Source organism: Saccostrea echinata, unplaced genomic scaffold, assembly GCF_033153115.1.
Source record: "Saccostrea echinata isolate AGI-Se365-2 ecotype Australia unplaced genomic scaffold, CSIRO_AGI_Sech_v1 ptg000057l, whole genome shotgun sequence".
Classification (NCBI taxonomy): Eukaryota; Metazoa; Mollusca; class Bivalvia; order Ostreida; family Ostreidae; genus Saccostrea; species Saccostrea echinata.
The window spans coordinates 2005624-2029821 of NW_026889806.1; the positions used below are offsets into that span (position 1 = coordinate 2005624).

General features: G+C 34.5%; 2 protein-coding genes and 1 non-coding gene across 4 annotated transcripts; 1 reads left to right on the forward strand and 2 right to left on the reverse strand.

Annotated features, from left to right (window-relative positions):
• The first annotated feature begins 1113 nt into the window (after positions 1 to 1113).
• Positions 1114 to 3833, forward strand: LOC133174035 (mucin-2-like). The gene is made up of 3 exons (XM_061309077.1): positions 1114 to 1123; positions 1592 to 2002; positions 2917 to 3833. Exons 1-3 carry the CDS (start codon positions 1114 to 1116, stop codon positions 3831 to 3833), a joined length of 1338 nt encoding a protein of 445 aa, XP_061165061.1.
• Positions 3834 to 6008: 2175 nt separating this feature from the next.
• On the reverse strand, positions 6009 to 20932 carry LOC133174224 (ribosomal RNA processing protein 1 homolog A-like). 2 transcript variants are annotated; one of them, XR_009719092.1, is made up of 13 exons: positions 20792 to 20932; positions 19842 to 19912; positions 19431 to 19574; positions 17377 to 17559; positions 16502 to 16566; positions 16195 to 16291; positions 15284 to 15367; positions 9756 to 9853; positions 8904 to 9088; positions 7945 to 8639; positions 7671 to 7749; positions 6307 to 7080; positions 6009 to 6265 (listed from the first exon to the last, which is right to left on the reverse strand). XR_009719092.1 is itself a non-coding variant. In XM_061309300.1 (12 exons), the coding sequence occupies exons 1-12, from the start codon at positions 20919 to 20921 to the stop codon at positions 6743 to 6745; spliced, it is 2169 nt and encodes a 722-aa protein (XP_061165284.1). In that variant the 5' UTR covers positions 20922 to 20932; the 3' UTR covers positions 6009 to 6742. The 2 variants fall into 2 exon arrangements, 1 of the variants encoding a protein (XP_061165284.1); XM_061309300.1 differs by having other exon boundaries at positions 6009 to 7080.
• Positions 9298 to 9368, reverse strand: LOC133174403 (small nucleolar RNA SNORD57). Its single transcript, XR_009719135.1, has one exon. It is a non-coding gene; the product is annotated as a small nucleolar RNA SNORD57 (small nucleolar RNA).
• Positions 20933 to 24198: the final 3266 nt, after the last annotated feature.

Below are 24198 nucleotides of genomic sequence, written 5' to 3' on the forward strand. Positions count from 1 at the left end.
TTTTGGGGAATTGGGAAAAAATTATCGGCTTTTTGATGAAATTGGAAAAATTAAAAATGTTGCTTAAATCATGTATTCAGGTGTAATTCATTTAACATTTCAGCATGAACTCTAATTTGGGCAACCAAACAGACAATATATATGATCCAACTTCATACAAGATCAATTATGAATAATAGACTAATAAAAGTAATATTGACTTCAATGAGTATAAAGTGTTTATACAATTTAGGGTAGTACATGTGCGTATGAGATTCCAATTTAGGTCATTACAGAATCTGTTTCTGGAGAATATATAAATCTCCTGCAAGTATACATTTTCTCAAAGTCCTCTTTTAATATGTATTAATGCATTGAAAATATATTTTTCTATTTGAAATAATGCCTACAGACCTTACCATACACTCGTAGATCAATTGAGTAGGTAGAAATAACTTAATAAATCTATATAATTACACAATATCACCATTTTCAGAAAAACGGAGGAAATTCGGATTAAAAGTTGGCGATGTTTTTACAGTGTTTTTAAACATGTGTTATGACTGTAGCTTTGCTTAATGACTTAAATAGATGAATATTACAGACAATCTGACAATTTTCCTTGTGTTTTTCCAAGATAATTAAATACAAAAGCATTGTTCACCAATTGGGAAAAAATACTGCCAAATTGGGAAAAATTTAACTCATTTTCAATTGGGAATGGGGCCGAATTTCGGCCCCTGAGAAGGTACTGATAAATCCCTGAATATACTAACGAAGTGCATATTGTTAAAATAGCAAGAGTAGCAGACAAGTAGGATATGGTTCCTTTATTCCTGTCCCGTTTCTTGCTTTAAAGAACTATATTTCAACTTAAATTGGTTACTAGTATGTGCCTGACAAAGCATTTCAAAGATTTTACGATATTAATTTACTTGTCTGAGAGAAATGTAATGTAAAACGTTAAATGTATCATTGTCGAAGACATTCATATTCTTGACACATTTTATCTCACTCGTACTCGGAGAAATGTTTAATGCAAATGTGTTTGAATTACAATATGAGGTACATTATATCGAGAACTAAATTTATGCGGGCATGTTTATGCCTATTTACAAGGGTGAAATACTCGAAATGTCATTAGGTATTGTTTGCTGGCCTTATCAAAAATTACCAAGTCGATAACAACAACCCTTGAAAAATTAAAGATCTGGGTGGAAAGAAAGCTTAAGGGTCATTCAAATGTATGAAATTTGATAAAAATATATCAAGATCAACAAAAGGTGAACAATTGAATACAAGTGGAAGCTGTTCTTTAAGTACATATAGCTGTAAAATATATATCTTCTGGATATAAGCGCAATGGACCATTGTCATTGTTAGGTTACCATGGATAAATCAATTAAGTACTAGAACGCGTGTCATTAGCACTCTAAGAAGATGGGACAATATCATTTGAATGATAGAACAATTTTTCTACATATTCCAGCTCAGTGTACATATATAATTATATACTGAAGAAAAATCAAACCAATGAAGAAAGAACAGAGTTCTTTTTTTTTTAGAGTTCAAAAATGTTAATTCACTTATTCCAATGATAATATTTTTGCAGGGGCCCTTGCGGAAGTGCACATAAACGTAACAAATTCTGTAAATCTTGGACAAGACGATCTAACCGTTGCATGTTTGTACATCACCAATGACCCTACAGTAACTGATGTTAACTCAATCCAGTTGTATCGTAACACTTCCGGGCTGCTTGGCTCAGAAGAATCAAAGACAGTCTCTATAGTTTATGATCGTGGTTCCAATGCAGGCTTAATATCCTGGCAAGATTCTGGAGTAGAAATCAGGGCCAACATTTCAGGCAACGTCGACTCGCTGTTATCATCAATTCTTCTTTTACATATTTCCGCCAATAAAGTGTTGTGCGAAGACGGCGCCGCCTATCGGTGTGAGTTTTCAGTGACAAGATCAGGATCGCCTCTTGTTGAATATAATGATGCAACCATCGTTACCAGAGGTTTGTACTGCATTGTTTTAGTCACACGAGAATATGGATTTGTCAGCATAAAAAAATTATATAGATATAAACATTTCAAAAGGTGTTTGACTTGTACTTGTGTCAGAAACTAAGTAAATTTAAAAAGAAATGTATCAAATAAGTAGATCTGCAGCAACATCAGTTATACGTTCTTTTAAAAGATCTTAAATTTGTACATTGCAGAGGGCCCCAAGGATATTTCATTTTCAACGTTGTCATCTGAACAAGAACTTTTTTCGAACGCCACCCTGACTTTATACCCAGCAAATACCACCGTTACTCTAATCTGCAATGCCACGGTCGGTTCGCAACCATTATCCATGCAACTTTGTTTTAATAGTGATTCCGAACATAACGTTACAGGATTTATTCCATTGAACATGTCCAGTATTTCTGATTCAGGGATCATGACAACTGGATCATGTAATAATTTCAGAGAATTTCATTTCGAATACCACTTGGGAACAAACGTCACTGCTACCTTCCTCTGCTTAATTGGCCAGAATGCTACATGTGCAAATGGAATTGTGGAAGGGTCCTTCACAGTATCATCTGGTACAAACCTTTTACTTTATATCGAAATTTGGATTAAGTGTTTTTATTACCTTTTTTAACATCCTTATGTTTAAGTTTTGAAAAGCAATTTTTCATCTTTTATTTTTGACTTACGCAGGAAATATTCCCTTAATAAAATGGTACAGCTGCGCATATACTTCAAGCAAAACTGCGCATCCATAGCTACATGTAAAATTTAGTTTCAATGTCTTCGAAACTTAATTCATATGTTACCTTCTATAAGCTCTCTGAGACAATGAAAGCTTAAGATCACCAATGTAAAGAGCTTTACTCACACTCTGTGACACATAAATCAATAAATTAGGATAATTTTACAGTAGAAACAGAACAAACAACAATTAATCCTGTTAGTAGTCCGGAGACAGGGACCTGGTTCACGGCCTCTGAACCCCAGAACGAGACATGGTTCACAACCGCTGAACCAGTTACAGAAAACATAACTTTGTTCACAACCAGTGAAGGTGTTACAGAGAACGAAGTTCCGCTCACATCCATTGACACTGATACCGAGAGCGAAACTTGGGTCACAGCAACTCGACCCGATACAGAGAACGGGACCTGGGTCACAGCTACCCAACCCGACACAGAGAACGGGACCTGGTTCACAACTAACCAAGTCGATACAGAATACGGGACGTGGACTACAAGAACAGAGTCTAATGCAGAGAATCATACCTTGTTCACAACCACTGAACTCGGTCAAGAAAATGAGTCATCGACATTACCCATTGTCACACAACCGGGTCCCACAGATGGCAGAACTAATGACAATGAAATGGTATCCGAACTTACAGAACCAACCTTTCCTGTTAATGGAGATATCACAAGTCATGTAATGGTTACAGAGACTACACCCGCAAGCACAGAAGATTTGTCGACAGATATCATGAATAACATTTCTTCTACATCCATATCAGTTGTAACCGAGAACACACCACAGACAACATCGGAAAAAGAATTCACAAATTCTTCTGTAACTCCCATTACAACAAATTCTCTTTCTACGCTTACAGACTTCAGTTCCACAGGGGAAACATCACAAGACACAACACCTGTATTCAGTACCATAGCTACAGAAACAAATTCTACTGATTCCAATGGTGATAACATGACTACGCCTCTACACCAGGGCAGTACACTGTCCAGTAATACTGATACAACCAGCAGTATCATCATAACGAGTTCCTCCCAGGAAGGTAACCTCCAAGAAAATGTCAAATATCGCTGTAAATAGCATTTAGTGCTCGTAAAAGAACTCATTGTAGCCAGCCAACAAAATCCTTACTTTTAGCGATTTCTATAGCGCTTATCGCGGTCGCTGCAATCTATTACGCTTTTGCACATAACGAGCATGATTCCGCACAATTGAGTTGATAACCTGTCGATGATAATTATGTATTTTTATGTAAAGTTCCATTCCGACCATGTTTTTCAACTTTCAGTTGACTTCCCTTAAACTTCATACATTTCAGCTTCAACAAGTTCGACGGTTTTGACTACATCGTCTGATTCACCAAGCACAACTCCTTCTTCCTCAGCAGGTGCCCCTGTCACTCCCACAACAATTGTTCCAGGTTTCCCCGTCACTTCCACAACAAGTGCCCCCGTCACTTCCACTCCCAGCAGAGAGACCACTACAGGCCCAAGTTTCCAGAAAGCCCGCTCTTCCATTCTAAGTAAGTATAATAAAGTCTTATCGCAGAAAAAAAACTTCTAATCCTTATTTGATTGTTTTTTGTTTTGAATCAACATTTGATATTTTTAGAATGGATGATTTGTATGCAATTCTGTAAATTGAGAATTTATTTTGCTGTCCTCGTACTAACTTGATATTTCTTATTTTACAGATCCCAATGCCTATCTGATTGTGATTGTTAGTATTTTACGGAATTGAACAGTTTCATGCAATGCACCAATGTACAATGTATATATACAACAAACTCTCCCAAGTTTATATGAACAACCGTGGTGCAAAACTTTTTTTGAGTAGTATTTATTTTATAATTCTAACCCTTATCTGTACTATTTTACCTTTTGTATGTACAAAGTACTAATGTGATGAAATTAAAAAGTAAAGTATATAATCATTATGTATTCACAAAGGTAGCTAAAAGCATAAAAAATCAGTTGAATATGGATCTTGTGTGCATATTTTGTTAATAAAGTCTCTTCACATTATTTCAGTTTTCATTCCTAGTCAATTGCTCATCTCTTTGTCTCCTTACACTAAATTTTTTATCGTCTTCAACTGAAATTAATTTAAATTAAAACGGTTTGGGCCGTGGATATCGGCTTGGGTAGCTCAGTTCGCCTGACTAGTGGTGCAGGGGTCCCGGATTCGATTCCCGGTCCAGCCATACATTCTCTCCTTTCATGATACATAATTTGGTGCCGTTGACCATCCCTGGGCTACCTGGGTTGTGTCTTTAAGGTCAAAGACAATTTAAATAGGGAGGAATGTAATGTTTTGCGCCGTGGATATCAGCCAAGGTACCTCAGTTGGTAGAGCACCTGAGTAGTGATGCGGGAGTCACGGGTTCGATTCTCGGTCCAGTCACACATAATGTGACATTTTCTCCTTTCCTGTTAAATAATTTAGAGCTGATGACCATCCCTAGACTGCAGGTGAAAGTCCTGCCGGGGGCAAAATGGAGGGGTTGTGTCTTTGAGGGCGACGACAATTTGAGGGAGAAATGTAATGGTTTGGGCAGTGGATATCGCCTTGGGTAGCTCAGTTGGTGGAGCACCTAACTAGTGATACAGGGGTTCCAGGTTTGATTCCCGGTCCAGCCATACATTTTCTCCTTTCCTTTAACAAAAGAGAGGGATATGTTCCTCACACCCCAAGTAAGAATTATGATGAAGTCAGTTCAGGCACTTGTTTCTGTAATAAAAGTTTACGACTTTTATTTAGAATTTAAACAAGCTTACCTGGAAGCTACAAATCATTATCTCGATAATCTCTGGACCAGAATTGAACACAACGTGCCAAAGATTTATTGTGGACCAAAATTTTAACTCCCGTATTTCATGAGGAAAGAACTGTAACCATATTAATGCTTACTTTTTGCTGGCTGTAAACCGAAATAAGATATTTTGCCAATGAAATATGTGTCAAGTATTAAGTTTTGAAAACTGAATATTTTTGTCTCCATTGAAATCAAGTTTCTCAGATAAGTATATTAGTATAATAACATCACAAAATCCATTCCTGAAGGATGTGACAATTCTCTTCTGAAATTGTCCAGAGACCAACTTCAGATCCTTTCCGTTTAGGATGTTAAATGTGTATTCAAAGGGGTGATATATGAAAACAGTAGTGCTGAAAATCAAAAATTCACCCTTGTTTTATTCACATGAACTTCTATGACATTGCAATTGTCCACTCAGATTATAACAAGCCTTCTACTCATTATTTAAGTCTATTTTATTTTCAATGACAGTATCAGATACCAATTCATAAAGATACTTAATTATATTGTATCACAATTATACATACAAATGTACAGTACAATGTAGCTGCCAGTGAAAGCAAAACTTGAAAAAAATATATCTCTGAAATTCTCGTCAATTCCTTAATTTTCTTGATTATTTCCTTCTGATCAACTGAACAGACATGTCTAGTATTATTTGTCAGTTTAAAACAAATGTTCTACCTTACAGCATCTGTTTTTGATTATTAAAAATCTTGAACTTTTCGGGCTTACTACTAGTTCAATAAAACTTGTCTAATCTGGACACCACTGGTTCCAAAAAATTGGCTGGATTTAGACAACATTCCAGATTAGAAATTTTAATCAATTGAATTTACTGAAAGGTACTTAAAGTTTACATCGTATTAAGCAAATTTTTCGGAATAAGGAACATCTGGTTTAGACAAGTTTCAAAGTATGTAAATTTGTGTGACAATAATGGTAAATGCTTTTTAAAAGCCATGCTATGTGCAATAAAATATGAAATTAATTTCATTTTAATGCCAAAAAAAAAAATCAAGAAAAAAAATTAAGAAATGTTTGAAAATATCCTTCGACAGTAAAATGAAAATATTCATATACACAATTAATGTTTCAAAGATATCACACACATATTTATCTCCCTTGGCCTTAACACCCATTTCAATGAGACAAATATTAAATAAATGTCTCAAAAGAAGTCCCCAGCTTTTGCCCTGGGGGTGGACTTCTTCAGACTTAACACGGGGGCTGCTTTCTTGGGTACGGGCGTCCCTGTATATTTCTGAGTACTTGCTGGCGTCCTCAGTTTTTTGGCACTAGATGGTGTTCTCTTTACAATCCTCATTTTGTTAACATGGGGAGTTTGCTGCCTCGTAGTTCTCTGGGTAGAGAAATGCATTGTTCCATGAGGTGTGGCTACGGAGACATTCACATGAGATGTACCTTCTGGTGTTTTTAGAATGCTCTGCTCTGGTTTCTTGTCAGGGTTATAAGGGGCAGGACTGAACTGAATACTTTTCTTAAAGTCTGAAAGAAAAAAAATAGAAGCAATGTGCAAGACTACAAATATGAAATGCATTTTACAGGCCCATAGCAACGATTTTCAAAACTGAATACTTTTCTTAAAGTCTGGAAAAAAAATAGAAGCAAAGTGAGGCTGGTGCAATCTCAAAAAAAAGTTGACAAGCAAAAATTAAAAAAAAAAGTCCAAACTCTAAAATGATTGAGGGTCTTTCTCCAACTTTTTGGTACATTTTTTTCTTTCAATGCTGGAACTTGTGTATGTTAGACCGCACAGCAACATTAAATGGGGGGACAAGCAGTGACAAGTAAATCAAAATTTACATATCAAAACTACAGCAAGAGTCTATTTTCGGAATCCCCCCCCCCACTACAAACTTGTTTTATCGTAAGTAAAGCCCATTTATAGCCAAGGATACAGAAAAACCTGTCAATAAAAAAGTCAAATTTTTTTTAACCAACACAACAAAATTATTAATTACTAAATGGATAAAATGAATTATGGACATGACAAAGCAATATTTGCTGTCCCTAAGAATTTCCTGTATAAATCATTTCACTGAATACAAAACCATATTAATGTATAGAACACTAACCCACAGCTTTGTTTTTCTTCATGTCAAATGTGACTTTTCTTTTAGAAGTTTCACTTCCTTTCTCATTTTCGACCAATTTCTACATAAGAGAAAAACAATTATGATGGATGACTTTAAAGCTAAAATCGCTATTTTTTTTGTCTTTGTAACATATATAACCATCTTCTTGTTTAAAATTCTATTTTTCAATTGATAACTACAAATAAAACATAGTGTTACTGTGACAATCAGTAATTCTACATGTGTATACTTCACATCAACCCTCATGACTTGCCTTTGATGCCTTTCCTGGGTCAGTATTTGGAGTGGCAGCCTTGGCCACTGATTTCCTTACATAGGCTGGAGGGGTTTGTACACTGGTTTCAAATTGAGCAAACTTCTTGGTCCCCAGACCTTTCCCTTGTTTTTCAAATAGTCCCTTTAACTTGCCTGAGTACTTTTTATTTGGAACCCAGATCTCCACTTCCTCTTCCTCTTTGTGACCTAATTCCTCGTCATGAATATGCTTTAGTTCTAAAGTGTCCAGTGGGACCTTTTTGTGACTTGGCTGCTTCTTATTTACACTAGCAGTGTCTTTCTCACATGTTGAATCACTTTCCTCGACATCAAAGGGAGGTGCTTCAAAATCCTTTCCCACGTTCTCACACAATTTTCGAGTCATTGCTCTCTTTGGGATTGGTGTCACTGCTGCTGCTGTTTTTTGGCTTTTTACACTAGCAACACCAGGTTTTTCTTCACTACGAGTACCTAGATTTGAATCTGCTTGTTTCATCTTTTTCAAAGGCTCCGTAGATTCACTGTCCTTTTTACGTTTACCCAGTAATTTGTCCTTTAATTTTGTGAGTCCCGTTTCTTTCTTAACTTTCTTTTGCACAGTCTCTGGCTTCTCTTCAGTGACACTGTCTGCTTTGTTATTCTCTGTTGTACTATCCATCTTTCTTTTCTTCACAGTTGTGTCCCCTTCAATTGCTATGGTAGAATACAAATTGAAAACCACAATTCTATACTGAATAAGATTCTTGTTCCAAAAAAATTAAAAGGAAATCCTACCCATTACAAAAGCAATGGTCCATATTGCAATGGAAGCAAAGGTTTCTTAACTATCCTGACAGTTTGATATTTAAGAACAATGCCTATACCTGACATACATGTACATTGTAATATTTGTACCAAATTTCATTGCCATTGGATGAGGATTCTACTCTAATCAACAGTGACTGTAATTACAAGTACCTTTCTGCTGGTTTTTCTTTTGTTTTCGATTCTTTTGTTTTCTTTTTTGTCTTTGGACCTCTGTTTCCATGGAAATAAGCTTATTGACAGACTGAGCAAACTCCTCCCGGTTGATATAACCTTTTTCTAGGTCAGTGAAATCATTTTCTTTGGTTGGCAGGACACCTTCATTCAAATCTCGAAACCTGAAATTTTATAATAATTGTTGGATATACATACACATGTTCATGTATGTCTATGGATGTATGAATAAAAGTACATATGTATTTTATGTATTTGTATATGTATTAGTAAAAATATAGTTGCAGTTCAATGAATTGAAGACGGTGTATAAACGTTGATAATATGTTTCAAGTTCATTATTGAATCTTGCAGATTCTCCATATTTAGCAAGCCTTCAGACTCATTAAATCAGTTATTTTGCCTCCACAGACTGTCAAGCAATGTGAAGTATCATCATACAGGCTTTGACGTGTTATTTCTAACAAATACTTTAAATGAGGAAACAATAAGGAAAATGTAAAAGAAAATCATTACTATACATATATACATGTAGCAATTTGAGCAAATGAATTCTTTCCTACTTAAGGGAACACCTGCTTTTAAAAAAAAACTGAAAACACCTGAACAGTATCCCTAACTTGTGTTAAATTTTACTTTTTTCTGCATGAGTTTCTTACAACAGTACCAAAAGATGTGTATTATGTATTAAAATAAAATAAATACAAATATATTGAGAAAATAAAGCATTTTTATGGTATTTGTTCATTTAATTACAAGTTTGGCTACCCTCATAGGAAACTTCAAACATATATTTACGATATTTTAACAGCATATTCTATGCATACTTACTTTTTTACAACATTGTAAATCAAGGTTCTGTGCCGACTTAAACACTCAGGTTTTTTTCCAAGTTCAAACAACCTGTCAGCTATTGCCCCATAGTCAAACTGAAAAAAAACAACCCACAATCTATTTAAAAAGCATAAAGTTCAAACATAAATAAAGAATTTGTAGAAATATCAGTCCTGACACTTTGGAGTCTTCTGTGTAAGACGTGCTTCAATTGCTTTAACTCATTTTTAGGAATTTTTATTCAAAAATTTTAAAAAATTAAAACAAGAGGCCCATGGGCCACAACGCTCACCTGAGTCAATATGGCCCTGCTGTTTTTCATCAGCAGATTTCTTCTCCTATATTTCTCCTATATATTCATATATAAAGCTTTGATCGCCTTTTCTAGGCATACCCTACCCCGAGGTGCCATGTTTTGAATGAAATTGAATATAAACCTTCTGAGGATGCTTCTATCTTCATATAACTAATCATGATTTTACTGTTCTTTAATTAAATATGTCTGACACCCTGCCGGGGGGGGGGGGGGGGGGGGGGGTCATGATTTGAACAAACTTGAATGTACACTACCTGTCGATGCTTCCATATCAATATGACTGATCATGGCTTTGTTGTTCTTGAGAATGAAGAAGATTTTTAAAGATATTTCCTGTATATGTTCTTTTGTAAAACTTTGATCCTCCATTATGGCCCCACCCTACTACTGGAGGATGCCTTGAACAAGCTTATATCTACAATATTTGGGGATGATTCCATATCGATATGACTAATTGTGGCTTTGTTGTTCTTGAGAAGAAGATTTTTAAAGAATTTTCCTATATATTCCTATGTAAAAATTTGATCCCCCACTGTAGCCCCACCCTACCCCCGGGGGTCATGATTTGAACAAATTTGAATCTACACTACTTGAAGATGATTCCACATCAATATGACTAATTGTGGCTTTGTCCTTCTTGAGAAGAAGATTTTTAAAGATTTTCCGTATATATTCCTATGTAAAAGTTTGATCCCCCACTGTGGCCCCACCCTACCCCCAGGGGTCATGATTTAAACAAACTTGAATCTACACTACCTGAGGATGATTCCAAATCAATATGACTAATTGTGGCTTTGTTGTTCTTGAGAAGAAGGTTTTCAAAGATTTTCCGTATATATTCCTATGTAAAAGTTTGATCCCCCATTGTGGCCCCACCCTACCCCTGAGGTAATAATTTGAACAAACTTGAATCTACATAACCTGAGGATGATTCCATATCAATATGACTAATTGTGACTCTGTTGTTCTTGAGAAGAATTTTTTCTATATATTCCTATATAAAACTTTGATCCCTCATTGTGGCCCCACCCTACTCCAGGGGTCATGATTTGAACAAACTTGAATCTACACTACCTGAGGATGATTCCATATCAATATGACTAATTGTGGCTTTGTTGTTCATGAGAAGAAGATTTTTAAAGAATTTTCCTATATATTCCTATGTAAAAATTTGATCCCCCATTGTAGCCCCACCCTACCCCCGGGGGTCATGATTTGAACAAATTTGAATCTACACTACCTGAGGATGATTCCATATCAATATGACTAATTGTGGCTTTGTTGTTCTTGAGAAGAAGATTTCTAAAGATTTTCCCTATATATTCCTACGTAAAACTTTGATCCCCCATTGTGGCCCCAACCTACCCCTGGGGGTCATGATCTGAACAAACTTGAATCTACACTATGTAATGAAGGTTTCACATGAGTATAAACTTTTCTGGCTCAATGGTTCTTGAGAAGAAGATTTTTAAAAGATGACACCAAATTTTCACCAATTCTTAATTATCTCCCCTTGGAAGAGGACATGGCCCTTCATTTGAACAAACTTGAACCCCTTCACCCAAGGATGCTTTGTGGCAAGTTTGGTTGAAATTGGCCCAGTGGTTCTGGAGAAGAAGTCGAAAATGTGAAAAGTTTATGGACGGACAGACGGACAGACAGCTAGACAGACAGACAGACGGACTACAGACAAAATGTGATCAGAAAAGCTCACTTGAGCTTTCAGCTCAGGTGAGCTAAAAACATTAAACTGCAACTTCATATAAAACATTCCTCAACAACATTACTGAAAAGAACTGCGAACGATAGTATTGTTCTACCGCCTACCTCCAAGTCAATTTTCAAAAGTTAACACATTTGAATGATTTTTCATATGTATATAGATATTTATATGAATTTTCATAAAACATTACTTCTTTGGGAAAACAAAGAGAGATAACTCTACAATTTTGGTAAAACTTGTGTTTTTCACTATAGAAATCAACGGAAAACGGAAAATATTTTTAAAACATCTCCCCCCCCCCCCCCCCCCCCCCGAAACAAAAATTCCTTTTTACAGGTAATATGGACTGTCATTTCACAAATTCATACCAATGCTTTTTGTGATTCACGGGGGGGGGGGGGGGGGGGGGGGGGGGGGGGACATATGTTCACAGTTAAAAAAAAATTACAAAAATGTTTATTTTTTCACCAATTTCAAGGGGGTTTACAACTAAAACATTGTATTTTATTAATAATATATGTTTAATTTTATATGAGTAAAACAAAAGAAAAGATTTAAGGAACATTTATTCATATCCAAGAATATTTTAAAATGTGGTGATGCTTTAAAGCCCGATTTCAATGAAAAATATCATCTACCCCCTTATTTAAAGAGCTGGAATTAGGGGTAATTAACTGTTTAACACTGGTATTAAAATTATCAGTCAATTATAATTGAACTGTTCTTTGCATTCAACAAAAATTTTACAGCCAAATTGCCATTAGTATTGAATTAAATGGGTGTAAAATGTAGGCAGGAATCGAGAGTTAGCGTGCGTAGTTCTTACTAATTTCAAATAAACATCTCTCATAGTTAAAAATTTTGCAATAGTTAGTGTACATTGAAATACATACAAGTTTCTACAGAGAGAACTTTATAAAATAAAAAAAAATTAGTAGAGATACAGAATGCCGATCAGACCCATTAAATCAGTTGTTTGCCTCCATGGATTGTCAGGCATTGCAATAATGATCATCATACAGGGCACTCATTTTGATACCATCAGTAAAACATACTTGTCCCCCCCCCTTACTTTTGACCTATATACAGGTATAATACAATCTTCATTATAGTTATAATCTGCAGTCACTTTCAAAGTCATTTTTATTATGCCCCGGTAATTGAAGATTGGGGGTATATAGTTTCTGACCTGTCTGTCTGTCTGTCTGTTTGTCCGCAAAAACTTTCACATTGTCCATAAATTTTGATTGGTTGGAGCTACAGCTTTCATATTTCACATGTGTATTCCTTGTGACAAGACCATCCCTTGGGTACCAGTATATTTGACCTCTTGACCTTGGAGTCTGACCCACTTTTGCAGAAATTTTCCCAACTTTAACCTTGGCCATAACTTTCAAACAGTTGGTGCTAGGGCTTTCATATTTCACATGTGTATTCATCCTGACAAGACCTTTCCATGGGTGTAAATATTTTTGACCTTTTGATCTTGACCTTAAGAGTTTGACCCACTTATAAAAACTTTAACCTTGGCCATAACTTTTGAACAGATAGCACTAGGACTTTCAAATTTGACAGGTATATTCCTTGTCCTTGGGATATCCACAATTTTGACCATTTGACCTTGACCTTGGAGTTTGACCTACTTTTGAAAAACTTTAACCTTAACTTTTGAACAGTTGTTGCTAAGGCTTTTATATTTTGCATGTGTTTCTTATGACAATGTCTTCCCCTGTGTACCATTAATTTTGACCTTTGACCTTGACCTTAGAGTTTGACCTACTTTCAGAATACATTAACCTTGACAATAACTTTTGAATGGTTGGTGCTTGGGCTTTTATATTTACCAGGTATATCCATTGACACAAGTCCTTTTTTTGGGTAACAACATTTTTGATCTTGGAGTTTGACTTGCATTTGAGAAACTTTAACCTTTGCCTTAAGCTGCCATATGGGGGCATCAGTGTTTCACAAACACATCTTGTTTTTTTTTTGTTAATTCAGCTTTCATTTTTTAAAAGGCTTTGAGTATTTATAGTCAAGTTCAGTTTTACAATAATGTCTATATTTTTGGAATCATTATCAATATCTCTAAAAGAAAATTCATTAAAATGCTACAGGTCCTTTTAATTTGATATTATCAACCATGGATGTTATCAATAATCAGGTCTATTTTCTGGAAGCTTTGTTACACATTATTCTGAATTCAAGACAAGCTCTTCAGAAAGCAAAAAAATGTATAGATGTGTTTGATTCAACGAATTGCCCTGATCCAAATACTATCTAAGATATGGATTTAAACACATGCCTTTACTCCATTTAGTAGAACTGGATATACATTAAGAAGAATAAATATGACTAAATTTAGAAAAATAAATTAACACTGTGATTTATATATGTTGGAGTCTGTCAAAAACACTCATCCTTAAGCAGACAAGTCTGGGGTTTGTACAGCACATTTCAATGCACAAGAAAACTAGAAATATGTCCATAGGACATGAATGCCTTGTCCAGGATTCATTAGCAATGCAACATAAAAAAGAGGCTGATGCTGTTGAAGATCTCTCAACAATATGTTTAGACATAAAATGTTCTATAAAGATACCTTAAGTTTCTTTGAAATTGATTTTTCAATTAAAGTGATTCAAAGTCAAAGGTCAAGTTCAAAAAATATTGATGCAGTTGAATAGCTCTCATTTATCAGTATCAGCAAATGAAGTTTGATAAAAAAAATCTTGAATAGTTTCTTTAAAACTTAGCCAAACACAAAATGAAATTTAAGAAAAGTGAAGTCAAGGTCAAAGGAAAGATCAAGGTAAAAAATGTTGATGAAGTTGAATAGCTCTAACCAGTATGTATCAGCATGTAAGGTTTAATTGATAAAAATATCTTGAAAAGTTTCTTTAAGACTGAACTAAACACTAATTGAAGAAAAGGAGGACTAGGTCAAAGGGAAGGTCAAGGTAATAAAAAAATGTTGATGCAGTTGAATTGCTCTTATCAATATGTATCATCATATGAAGTTTGATAAAAATACCTTAGTTTCTTTGAAACTGGCCTAATGCAGAGCATGAGAGAAGGATAAATGGAAAGACAGAAGGACAGAAGACAGACATGACAAACACTATATGCCCCGGCCACATTCATGGTGGGGCATAAAAATGGATGAAAAAAAAGCAAAGCTTCAAATACACATCTTATTCTACAATTTTGTAGATTTTAGAAATTGAGCCTCTTTGCAAAGCAATCCCAAGAAATCATCTACAAAACAGAAAGACATGTCCAGCCCTTCAGACTCATTAAATCAGTAGTTTGCCTCCACAGCTTGTCAGACTATGTATGTTTCATCACTCAGGGCTGGGCACAGAGGAGGAATCTCGGGGCTCAATCAATCAGTTCTTCCAGTTTTGAATGTTTCTTCTTATATACATGTATACTTAGTAGAACCTGCTTTCACAAGGTTTAACTTTTTAGAAATGATTGTCTTACGTCGAGTCTTGGAGGTGTGTCATCGTCATCCTCATCATCAGAATCCTCTAGTTCTACACCGTTGTTGTTAGCCTCATCTTCTCTCTAATGATAAAATGTTTTGTGGTTAAATTTTTTTTGTAATTTTTTGCAATGGTCAATATGCACATGAAAATTCGAAGGCTAATTTAATACATGTATAAGACTATTACCCGGGTATTTAAAAAACTTAAATATTCAGGATAGGCAATTTTCTTGAGCAAAATTAAAATTGTAGCTGTGGCATTGAATAGAAAATAATCTTATAAAGAACATGGAGGCAGTCTACATGGACAAAATATGTGGAGACTCCTTGATTGCTTAATTAATGCAAAGAAATGTAAATGTAGAAATAATCAGTAGTTTGCCTACATGTTCCATTATTGTCAGGCTACGTAATGTTTCATCACTCAAGACTTGCAATTCTACTACTATACTAATTCTGAAGGATATCTAAATGGGTTGTCATTTTTGTACATGAATGTTTTTTTTCATATTATAGTTGAATAATAGTAGGGAGAAAAGATTAACGTACATTTACTTATACTTGGACTTCCATCACTCAAAACTGACAAATTTAAAGTCTATCAGCCAAATTAATAACGTTCAAAACTGTTTTCCTTCCGTTTCTTTTTTTAACACATCTAAATTATGTATATATTCGCCTATAAGTCGGTTGTATTTTTGAAGCTTAAATTAGAGGGAATGAACCATTAGAATACCAATCTTTGTATAACTCACGTAAAATTCGGATAAAGAGTTTTGGACCAAAGTTTAACTCCCATAAAACCGACTAATAGGCGATTATATATGATAGTTATTATGTCAGTAAGAAAACCAATTTCAATCTATCTCTTATAAAAATATCACATTCATATAATGGATAATGAGACCTGAAGAAGCCTTTCTGCTCTCTGTTTAGCATCATCAACAGTCTGCTGTATTATGGCATCAAAAATTCGGGATATTACTCGCTTCACCAGGGTTGTGCTGAAATTCAGATTTTTTAAAATTTAAACAAACACTATTCATTAATAACAAGGAAATATATCAGAACACAAACCCTGTGTAATGATGCATAGAACTTTACAACAAATCGTATACATGTATGAAGGATTGCACTTATTACAAGAGAATCTTTTTTGGTAAGCAAATTATCAAATTTGAAATCCCACTTTTCATATAAAGCAATTGACTTACTTCTTGGACTCAACTAAAAAGGCAGAAAAAGGCTCTAGAAACTGGATCACTTGGCTCGGTGAAAGCTGAAATAGATAATTATTTTGAATGAACCTTTAACATTAATCTTAAAATATATATAAAAAATTATAGGGTCACAGTCCATTTGTGTAAATACAAGATACTAGTGCTAACTATTTGTACTATATATACGGTAGATAAAACTAGAGATTAGTTTTGTCAACAAAATGTATCCCCTACAATTCACTTAGGATCAACTACAGATCTGTGTGAAATAGGAAGTGTTATGACCACACCCTGATTAATGATGTTTTGTGTCATGTTGGGCTGAAATTGGTTCAGTGGTTTGTTTTGGAGGAAAGGAACAAGAGGCCCATAGGCCACATTGCTCACCTGAGCAACTATAACCCCCTCTTGTGGCCTTGCCCTACCCCAGGGGGTTATGATATGAACAAACTTGAATCTACAGTACGTAATTAAGCTTTAACATAAGTTTCATCTTTTCTTGCCCAGTGGTACTTGAGAAGAAAATTTCAAAAGATGCCACTAAATTTTCATGAACTCTTAATAATCTCCCCTTGAAAAAGGACATGGCACTTTCTGTGAACAAACTTAAATCCCCTTCACCCAAGGATGCTTTGTGGCAAGTTTGGCTGAAATTGGCCCAGTATTAGTGGTTCTTGAGAAGAAGTCGAAAATGCGAAAAGTTTACAGACGACAGATGGACGCCGAACACTGATCAGAAAATTGAAAAAAGTTGACAAATGGACTTTCAGATGAACTTAGGAAAGCCCTATTGGACCTTTGGCTAAGGGTGAGCTTTAAAATGGGAATGGGAATCCCTTTCCACATTTAATTCTTAAAAAAACTCTTACCACTTCAGCTCCAGATTTCTGAAGCTCATCCAGATAAATGTCAGTGATGTGGATTTTATATCCATCATTTTCTGCCAACAGAACCTGTTTCTTAATGACTTGGCAAAACAGATCAACATGATCCTTTTTCCACCTCGTCTTCTTCAGTAAAGCTATGCCCTGACCCAACATCTCTCTGGATAGCTAAAAATCACAGCCAACAGTTTGATAAAATTCTGATCATTAATACAACCTTCCTTAACAAGACACCCAAAGGCCATAACCATCATCTACTGTGGAATTATTTTAATTTGTGGGTGTCAGTATTTGTGGGCAAGCAAATTTTTATTGGATTGTGAGGACATAATTTCATGGGTAACTCGTTTATATGGTTCTTTCAGTGAAACAATGTGTTAACAAAATTATTGTTTGTGGGGATGTAAATTAATGGGTAATGTTGACCTATGAAATCCAGGAATATTGGTCCCAGATGAACAAAGATGATTCCACAGTATGCAGGGTTCGACACTAACGTTAGACTGTTAGTCTCAGACTAATACATTTTCATTCGGACTAATAAAATATGTGGCTAATTAGTCCGAACGGACCAATAAAAATTTCTGAAAAACAATACGAATAAATTACCGATGTCCGATTCTCGACAGCTTTTACTGGAAAACCCTGCATGTATTTTTAGATTTCTAGCTTTTGGCGGGTAGTTATGCAATACTGGGTCAATTCAGCGCTTAATTTTTCGACTGATCGATAAGAAGTATAAGGTTTTAGCGATCATGATTTAGTATGACACTTTTAAGAAAGATGTTGGATGTTTTAGATGTAATGTAAAGACAAAAAAAAATGAAAAAAGTAAACGAGATCGGGAATACGATCATACTTGCTGATTGAGAGATTTCACAAAACGCCATTTTTAGGGAATTGGGAAAAAATTATTGGCTTTTTGATGAAATTGGGAAAAATAAAAATCTTGCTAACATCAATGTTTCAATGAATCTGTGGAATAAATATATTTGTATATAAATACTTTGTTTATTTCAAAAAATAATACGTATATTAATTCTCACGTTAAATTAATGTTAAAAATCATTGATGTTTCTTTTTTTTGACGGACTAATAAAATCGCGTACCGACTAGTAACAGTAATGAAGCACTACTCCGGCTGGACTAAAGCCTTAAAAAGTTAGTGTCGAACCCTGAGTATGTCACTGTCTATTCAACCTTTACTGGCTCTTATGGCTAATGGCTAAACAATTTAAGGATACTGGCATGTTAATTTGACTATTTGTAGCCTTGCCTTTCTGTAGAAGAACAATTTAAGTTTGTTTTTTTTTGACTAAATCTTAGGTAAAACTTCTACTTAAGACTAAACTAAGCCCAAAAGGCCATAATTTAAAAGAAATTTGAATGCATAAGTTGATTTTGTTTGCATTTTAGCTGGACTAATGGCTCTGTTCTTGAGAATAAACTGTGAAAGTTAAAGATTTCCTTGTTTAAAATTCTTTTTTACACAAACAATTGACCCCTTTCTCCTTGCAAACCCACCTAAAGGGCAATGGCAAGACACCGTAAATCACTAAAAAAAAGGTTAAATCAATAGGGCTTTTTTTCCCTTTTAAATGAAGGTGCCCCCATTCTGTGGCTCAACCACAGTCCTAGGGATAATAAAATGAAAAAACTTTAATCAAACTATATAGGAAGGATCCTAACATACTATCTAAAGTAAGCTTTTCTTCAAGAAATATTATTTTTCTTATATATTTCTGTGTAATTTTTTGTGGCACCCCCTAAAGTTCACTAAATTCTTTGGCTATGGTGGGATTTATCAAGTTAAAGCAGAGACATAATTAACATGTTATTTATGTCTCTGGTTAAAGATACATAGTCACTTTGGTAGTAAATGAACTTTGTTTGTGTTCATCCAATCAGCCTCATTAAATCAGTGTATAACTGTCATGGAGGTTACAGTTCTGTTTTATCATCACTTTGGATGAACACTAGAGGTATGGTTTATTTTCAATCAAAAAATCTCTTAAGTATAGAATATGACTTTAAATTACCATCATAAACTTGTCCATTCTCCATCGATCTATACCACTCCATTCCCGGGACTCTGTTTGAAAAAATACCCCAAGGAACAGCAGCGAAATGTCCACATTTCCAAATATGTGCAAAAGCTTACCCATGTTGTCTGAAAGTTCCTCCTGAAAGATGTTTTATCACTACTGTTATTTTTTTAATTTTTAGATGAAGAAGGGGTCGATACATTGATGCATAAACAAAGCATCAGCTCTCTTCTTCCCAGAAGTGTATAATTCACAAGTTTGGGTTTTAAAATTAAATTATTTGCAATTACAACTTCATGGCAAAACTCAATAAAAGTTCAAATTTGTTTTTCAAGAAACTAGAAAGTAAAGATTTTAACCTTGCTTTTAGGTTTGCTTTACAAAGTACTAAAAGTCTATTCTTACCTGGATAAGTGGTTTGTCTTGCATCCACATGCAATAGTGCAAACCTTTCCATATTTTTAAGAAGTCTGCTTCTGGAAGAAAAAAAAAGAGAGATCTGTGATCAGATCATTTCAAAAAATCACTTACATATCAAGTCCAGGGATGGGGTCGATTACTTTCAAAAGTAATCGATTAAATTACATATATTTACATTCAGTGTAATTTTCTTTATGAAATCCATTTGAAATCTACGACGTTCAAATCTCTGTAACACACGCGAAACCTTGTCACCGTGCGGTAGAATACTCGGTAGGAACTACTGGTATCTACATAATTTACAATATCTTGGAACACCAAAATGTATATTGTTTTGATTCAATTAAAAAAAACTACCCGTTAAATTACTGTAAAATACAGCAACTGTGCATTTAAAATTAATTTGTCTTTTTTTTTTCTCACAACGTTCATTTGCGTTATTTAACTTTCCAATGTCACAAACGGCTCTTATGACTATTAAGCACACCAGTTCTGGAAGGCACTAAATTCAAGGGGGGGGGGGGGGGGGTGTCAACGGTACCAAATCTGTAACAGGAAAGTAGAAAACATATGGTTGGAATGGGAATCGAATCCGGGACCCCTGCATCACTAGTCAGGTGCTCTACCGACTGAACTACCCAGGCCGATATCCACGGCCCAAAGCATTACACAATTATGAAGATAGAAAATTAGAGAATGTAAATATAAGCATTGAATTCTTATTTTTGGATGTCGTCGGTTCTATAACACACCTGGCGGTGCCGACAAATTATCATACCGCGCTAACGCACGATATTCAATTTGTCGGCACGGCCAGGTGTGTTATAGGACCGACGACATCCAAAAATAAGAATTCAATGCTTAAATGAACACACGTGGTAAAATTATTCTTGCATGAATAACGCAGTTTCATTTTCACTGTATGCTTTAATTACCCTTTCCGTCACTTGACCGAGATTGGAGCCATTTCTTCAATTTTTTGAAAGCACTGTCTCTTGTTCTTTTCTCATTTGCCGCAAGTTTTTGAGCAAAATGTACCTCTGCTGTTGGACAGGGTGCAGCCATTTTTGTAAACTCCCCGGATGTAATATTAGTTTCCCGAACCCGAGGCTTTACTAAGATTGGCTTGCCTGTCTGATATGCGCGAAAAACGTATCTCTCGAACGATAGAGACAGGCAATACCAGTCTAAGGCTTTACTTGCTTAGGCACCCATGATTTATTTTTATTTAAAGCAAATTTCGATGTATATTGCACTATAAAAAAAATCACAATTAACCCTAAATGAACTATGTAAATATATATATATATATATATATATATATATATATATATATATATATATATATATATATATATATATATATATATATATATATATATATATATATGCCACTTGAGTAGAAAGGAGGAATGAGTTAATATACATTGAAAATTCATAAATAAATAAATATATATATATATATATATATATATATATATATATATATATATATATATATATATATATATATATATATATATATATATATATATATATATATATATATATATATATATATATATATATATATATATATATAATGAAAAATATAAGGCTGGACCGGGAATCAAACCCGGGATCTTGCATTACTAGGCAGGTGCTCTAACCACTGAGCTATCCAGGCCGATGTCCTCAGTCCAGCCTAAATTCCTACAATAGCATGGGGACAGGACACCCCCTTATATATTATTTCATTCATCTCTCTGTCTCTCTCTCTCTAATATTGCTTCATCACAAATATCGATTGATTGATTGAAATAACTGTTCAGAAATGCAGAATCTCGAAATACTGTATATGTTTATGCTTATTCACCAATCAAGGGCCTCGCCCTTCAAAGGGAATGTACAAATTAAAAACAATAGAATAGAATGGAATAGAATATGATTTATTACCAAATCAGGGCCCAATGGGCATCAACATATAACATGTATAATTACAGATAAGATAACAGACAGAATACAACATATAATGAAGAGAAATTCTTCCATTTAGTACATTGGTGGTGTTTTGAGTTTCATATGAAGACATAGGTTGTCTTGATTTAAGATATTATCTGTATTGATACAACTTAATGTGCAATCATGTGTATTATTATTATTAATATTATACATATAACAATATAATCACGATTATATAAATTATATATCTCATACCTATAATTCACTCTCTTCATTGAATTATGCATCGGCTATGTGTATATGAAAGAGTTTCACTGGGTACGTCATAAAATCCAAAAACTCTTTTCTAGACCATAATCAACAAATGTAAGGGGCATCATGTTCAACTTGTTCAAAGTTCTGTTTAAATCAAGATTGTTTCGAACTACACTTATATGTCTGTGATTAACCTCTCTCATGACGGGGTTGCTAAACTTGACCAAGGAACAATTACAAAAAGATAAGTAAAAGTGTTTATAAGTATGTGTGTATGTATGTTTGCCTTCTCCTGGGACCAAATACTTCCTCTCTGTGTTGATTTGTCTGTCACCACAAGACTCAGTCAGTAAGAACATGGATATTAAAAAACTATATGTATGATTGACCCTGGATGACCTTTTCTAATAGTAAGAATCTATTAACATATGAGACACAATTATGCACCCCGAAATGTTTTCCAGTATCCCACAGATAACCTGACGCTCTGTAGATTTGTTTTAGTATAGATGTTATGGAATTGTTATGATTTCTTTGATATTTATCCTTCACTTCAAAGAATACATGTTAAATGTACGTCTTGAGCTAAGATCCTTGTTTTTCTTTTCTGTTATAGCTTGTAAAGTTTTTATCTTTTTGCTATTTTGTTCTACATTGATTGTTTGGACGTTGTTGTTATCGCTGATGAGAGACTCAGGAATGTCCCTCAAACAACTCACAACAAAAATTGTCTTGTGATTAAAAAAGAAAAGAATAGAATTAATATCCAAATTAGGGCCCAAGTGGGCATAAACATACAACATATATAATTGTAGACAATACACAATGAAGAGTAATTCTTTGAGTCTATAATAAGGTGGTACATTAATATAATTAGTGATAGATTTCCACGCATGCAATTTTCTTAAAATACTTTATAGGTAGATACGTGTATTGTTAATGCAATATACGTCTTGAACATATAATATATACGTAATACCCCGACAAAAGGCAGCAAGAGTCAATGCTAAAGGATACATCTTTGTCAGTGCGGGAATTAACGTTCCAGCTTTTGCCTATGAGGGTTATAGACCATTTTATGTTTATTTGCCCTGCCCGACTCAGGATGAAAAAAGTGGGATGGTAGGAAGGTAAAAAAAAATTTCCCCAGAAAATTTCAATTCAATGCTGAATTTTCAAATTCTCTTTTCCAGAAAGCATAAAAATAATTGCTTCCTGGAGGTAGGGAGAGGACAACCAAACAATTTTTTAAGGATGGCTTTTTTTTCAAAGCTGCAACTGTTTATTACCGTACTAACAAAACGGTTCTTACTAATTTACCGGTGTTTACTGATTGTTGGAAGAAGTGGTTTTCATAAGAAATGGAGAAAATCTTCATTGGATGCAAATATACAGAAAACAACACACACAGCATATTATACTAAAGCAGTGAATCAAATGTAGTGTAGTCATGCAGTAGCCACGAGTGACCATGTTGTTAACTATTTTTTTTAAATGAATTCACATAGTTTGCATAATACATCAATGTATAATGAATAGACACAAAAAGGAATAAATTATAAACTTACGTTTACTAAAACATAGGTGCCCACGGACGAGCCCGAAGAATTAGTCTAATAAAGAATATCACTTTTGATTTACTGTGAAATTAAATTTTGAAAATAATGTCTCTATTACGATGCTATTCTAGTAAAAAAGGAAAATAAATAATTCATTGTCCTTAAAGTTTAACACTGTCAACATATGCTTGATTTATAAATTCATTTTGTTCAGTGGTGTATAGCTTTAGAAACAAGACCATCCAAAATTTAAGCCTCATTCAGGGTAAGTGCTAGAAGATGTAAAAGTTAATACGTAATCATATTAAAACTTTTATGGGCCCATATAGAGAGATTTACATCACAAAGTCACAGTTAAAGTCAAAAGGATTAGCCAGATTAGTTGATTTGTATATATGTAAATATTGGGCGAAATAGATATTTAAATGAGAGACGTGGATATACTACACACAAAGATGGAAAGTCAAATATTGTTGGATTATAGCAGCGCAAGTGTTTACCATGCTTAAAACCCTGTACAGGTATGATCACTATTTATAGTTCAGTCGGAAATCATCGGCCAGCCTTTGAGGCCGCATTGGATGAAG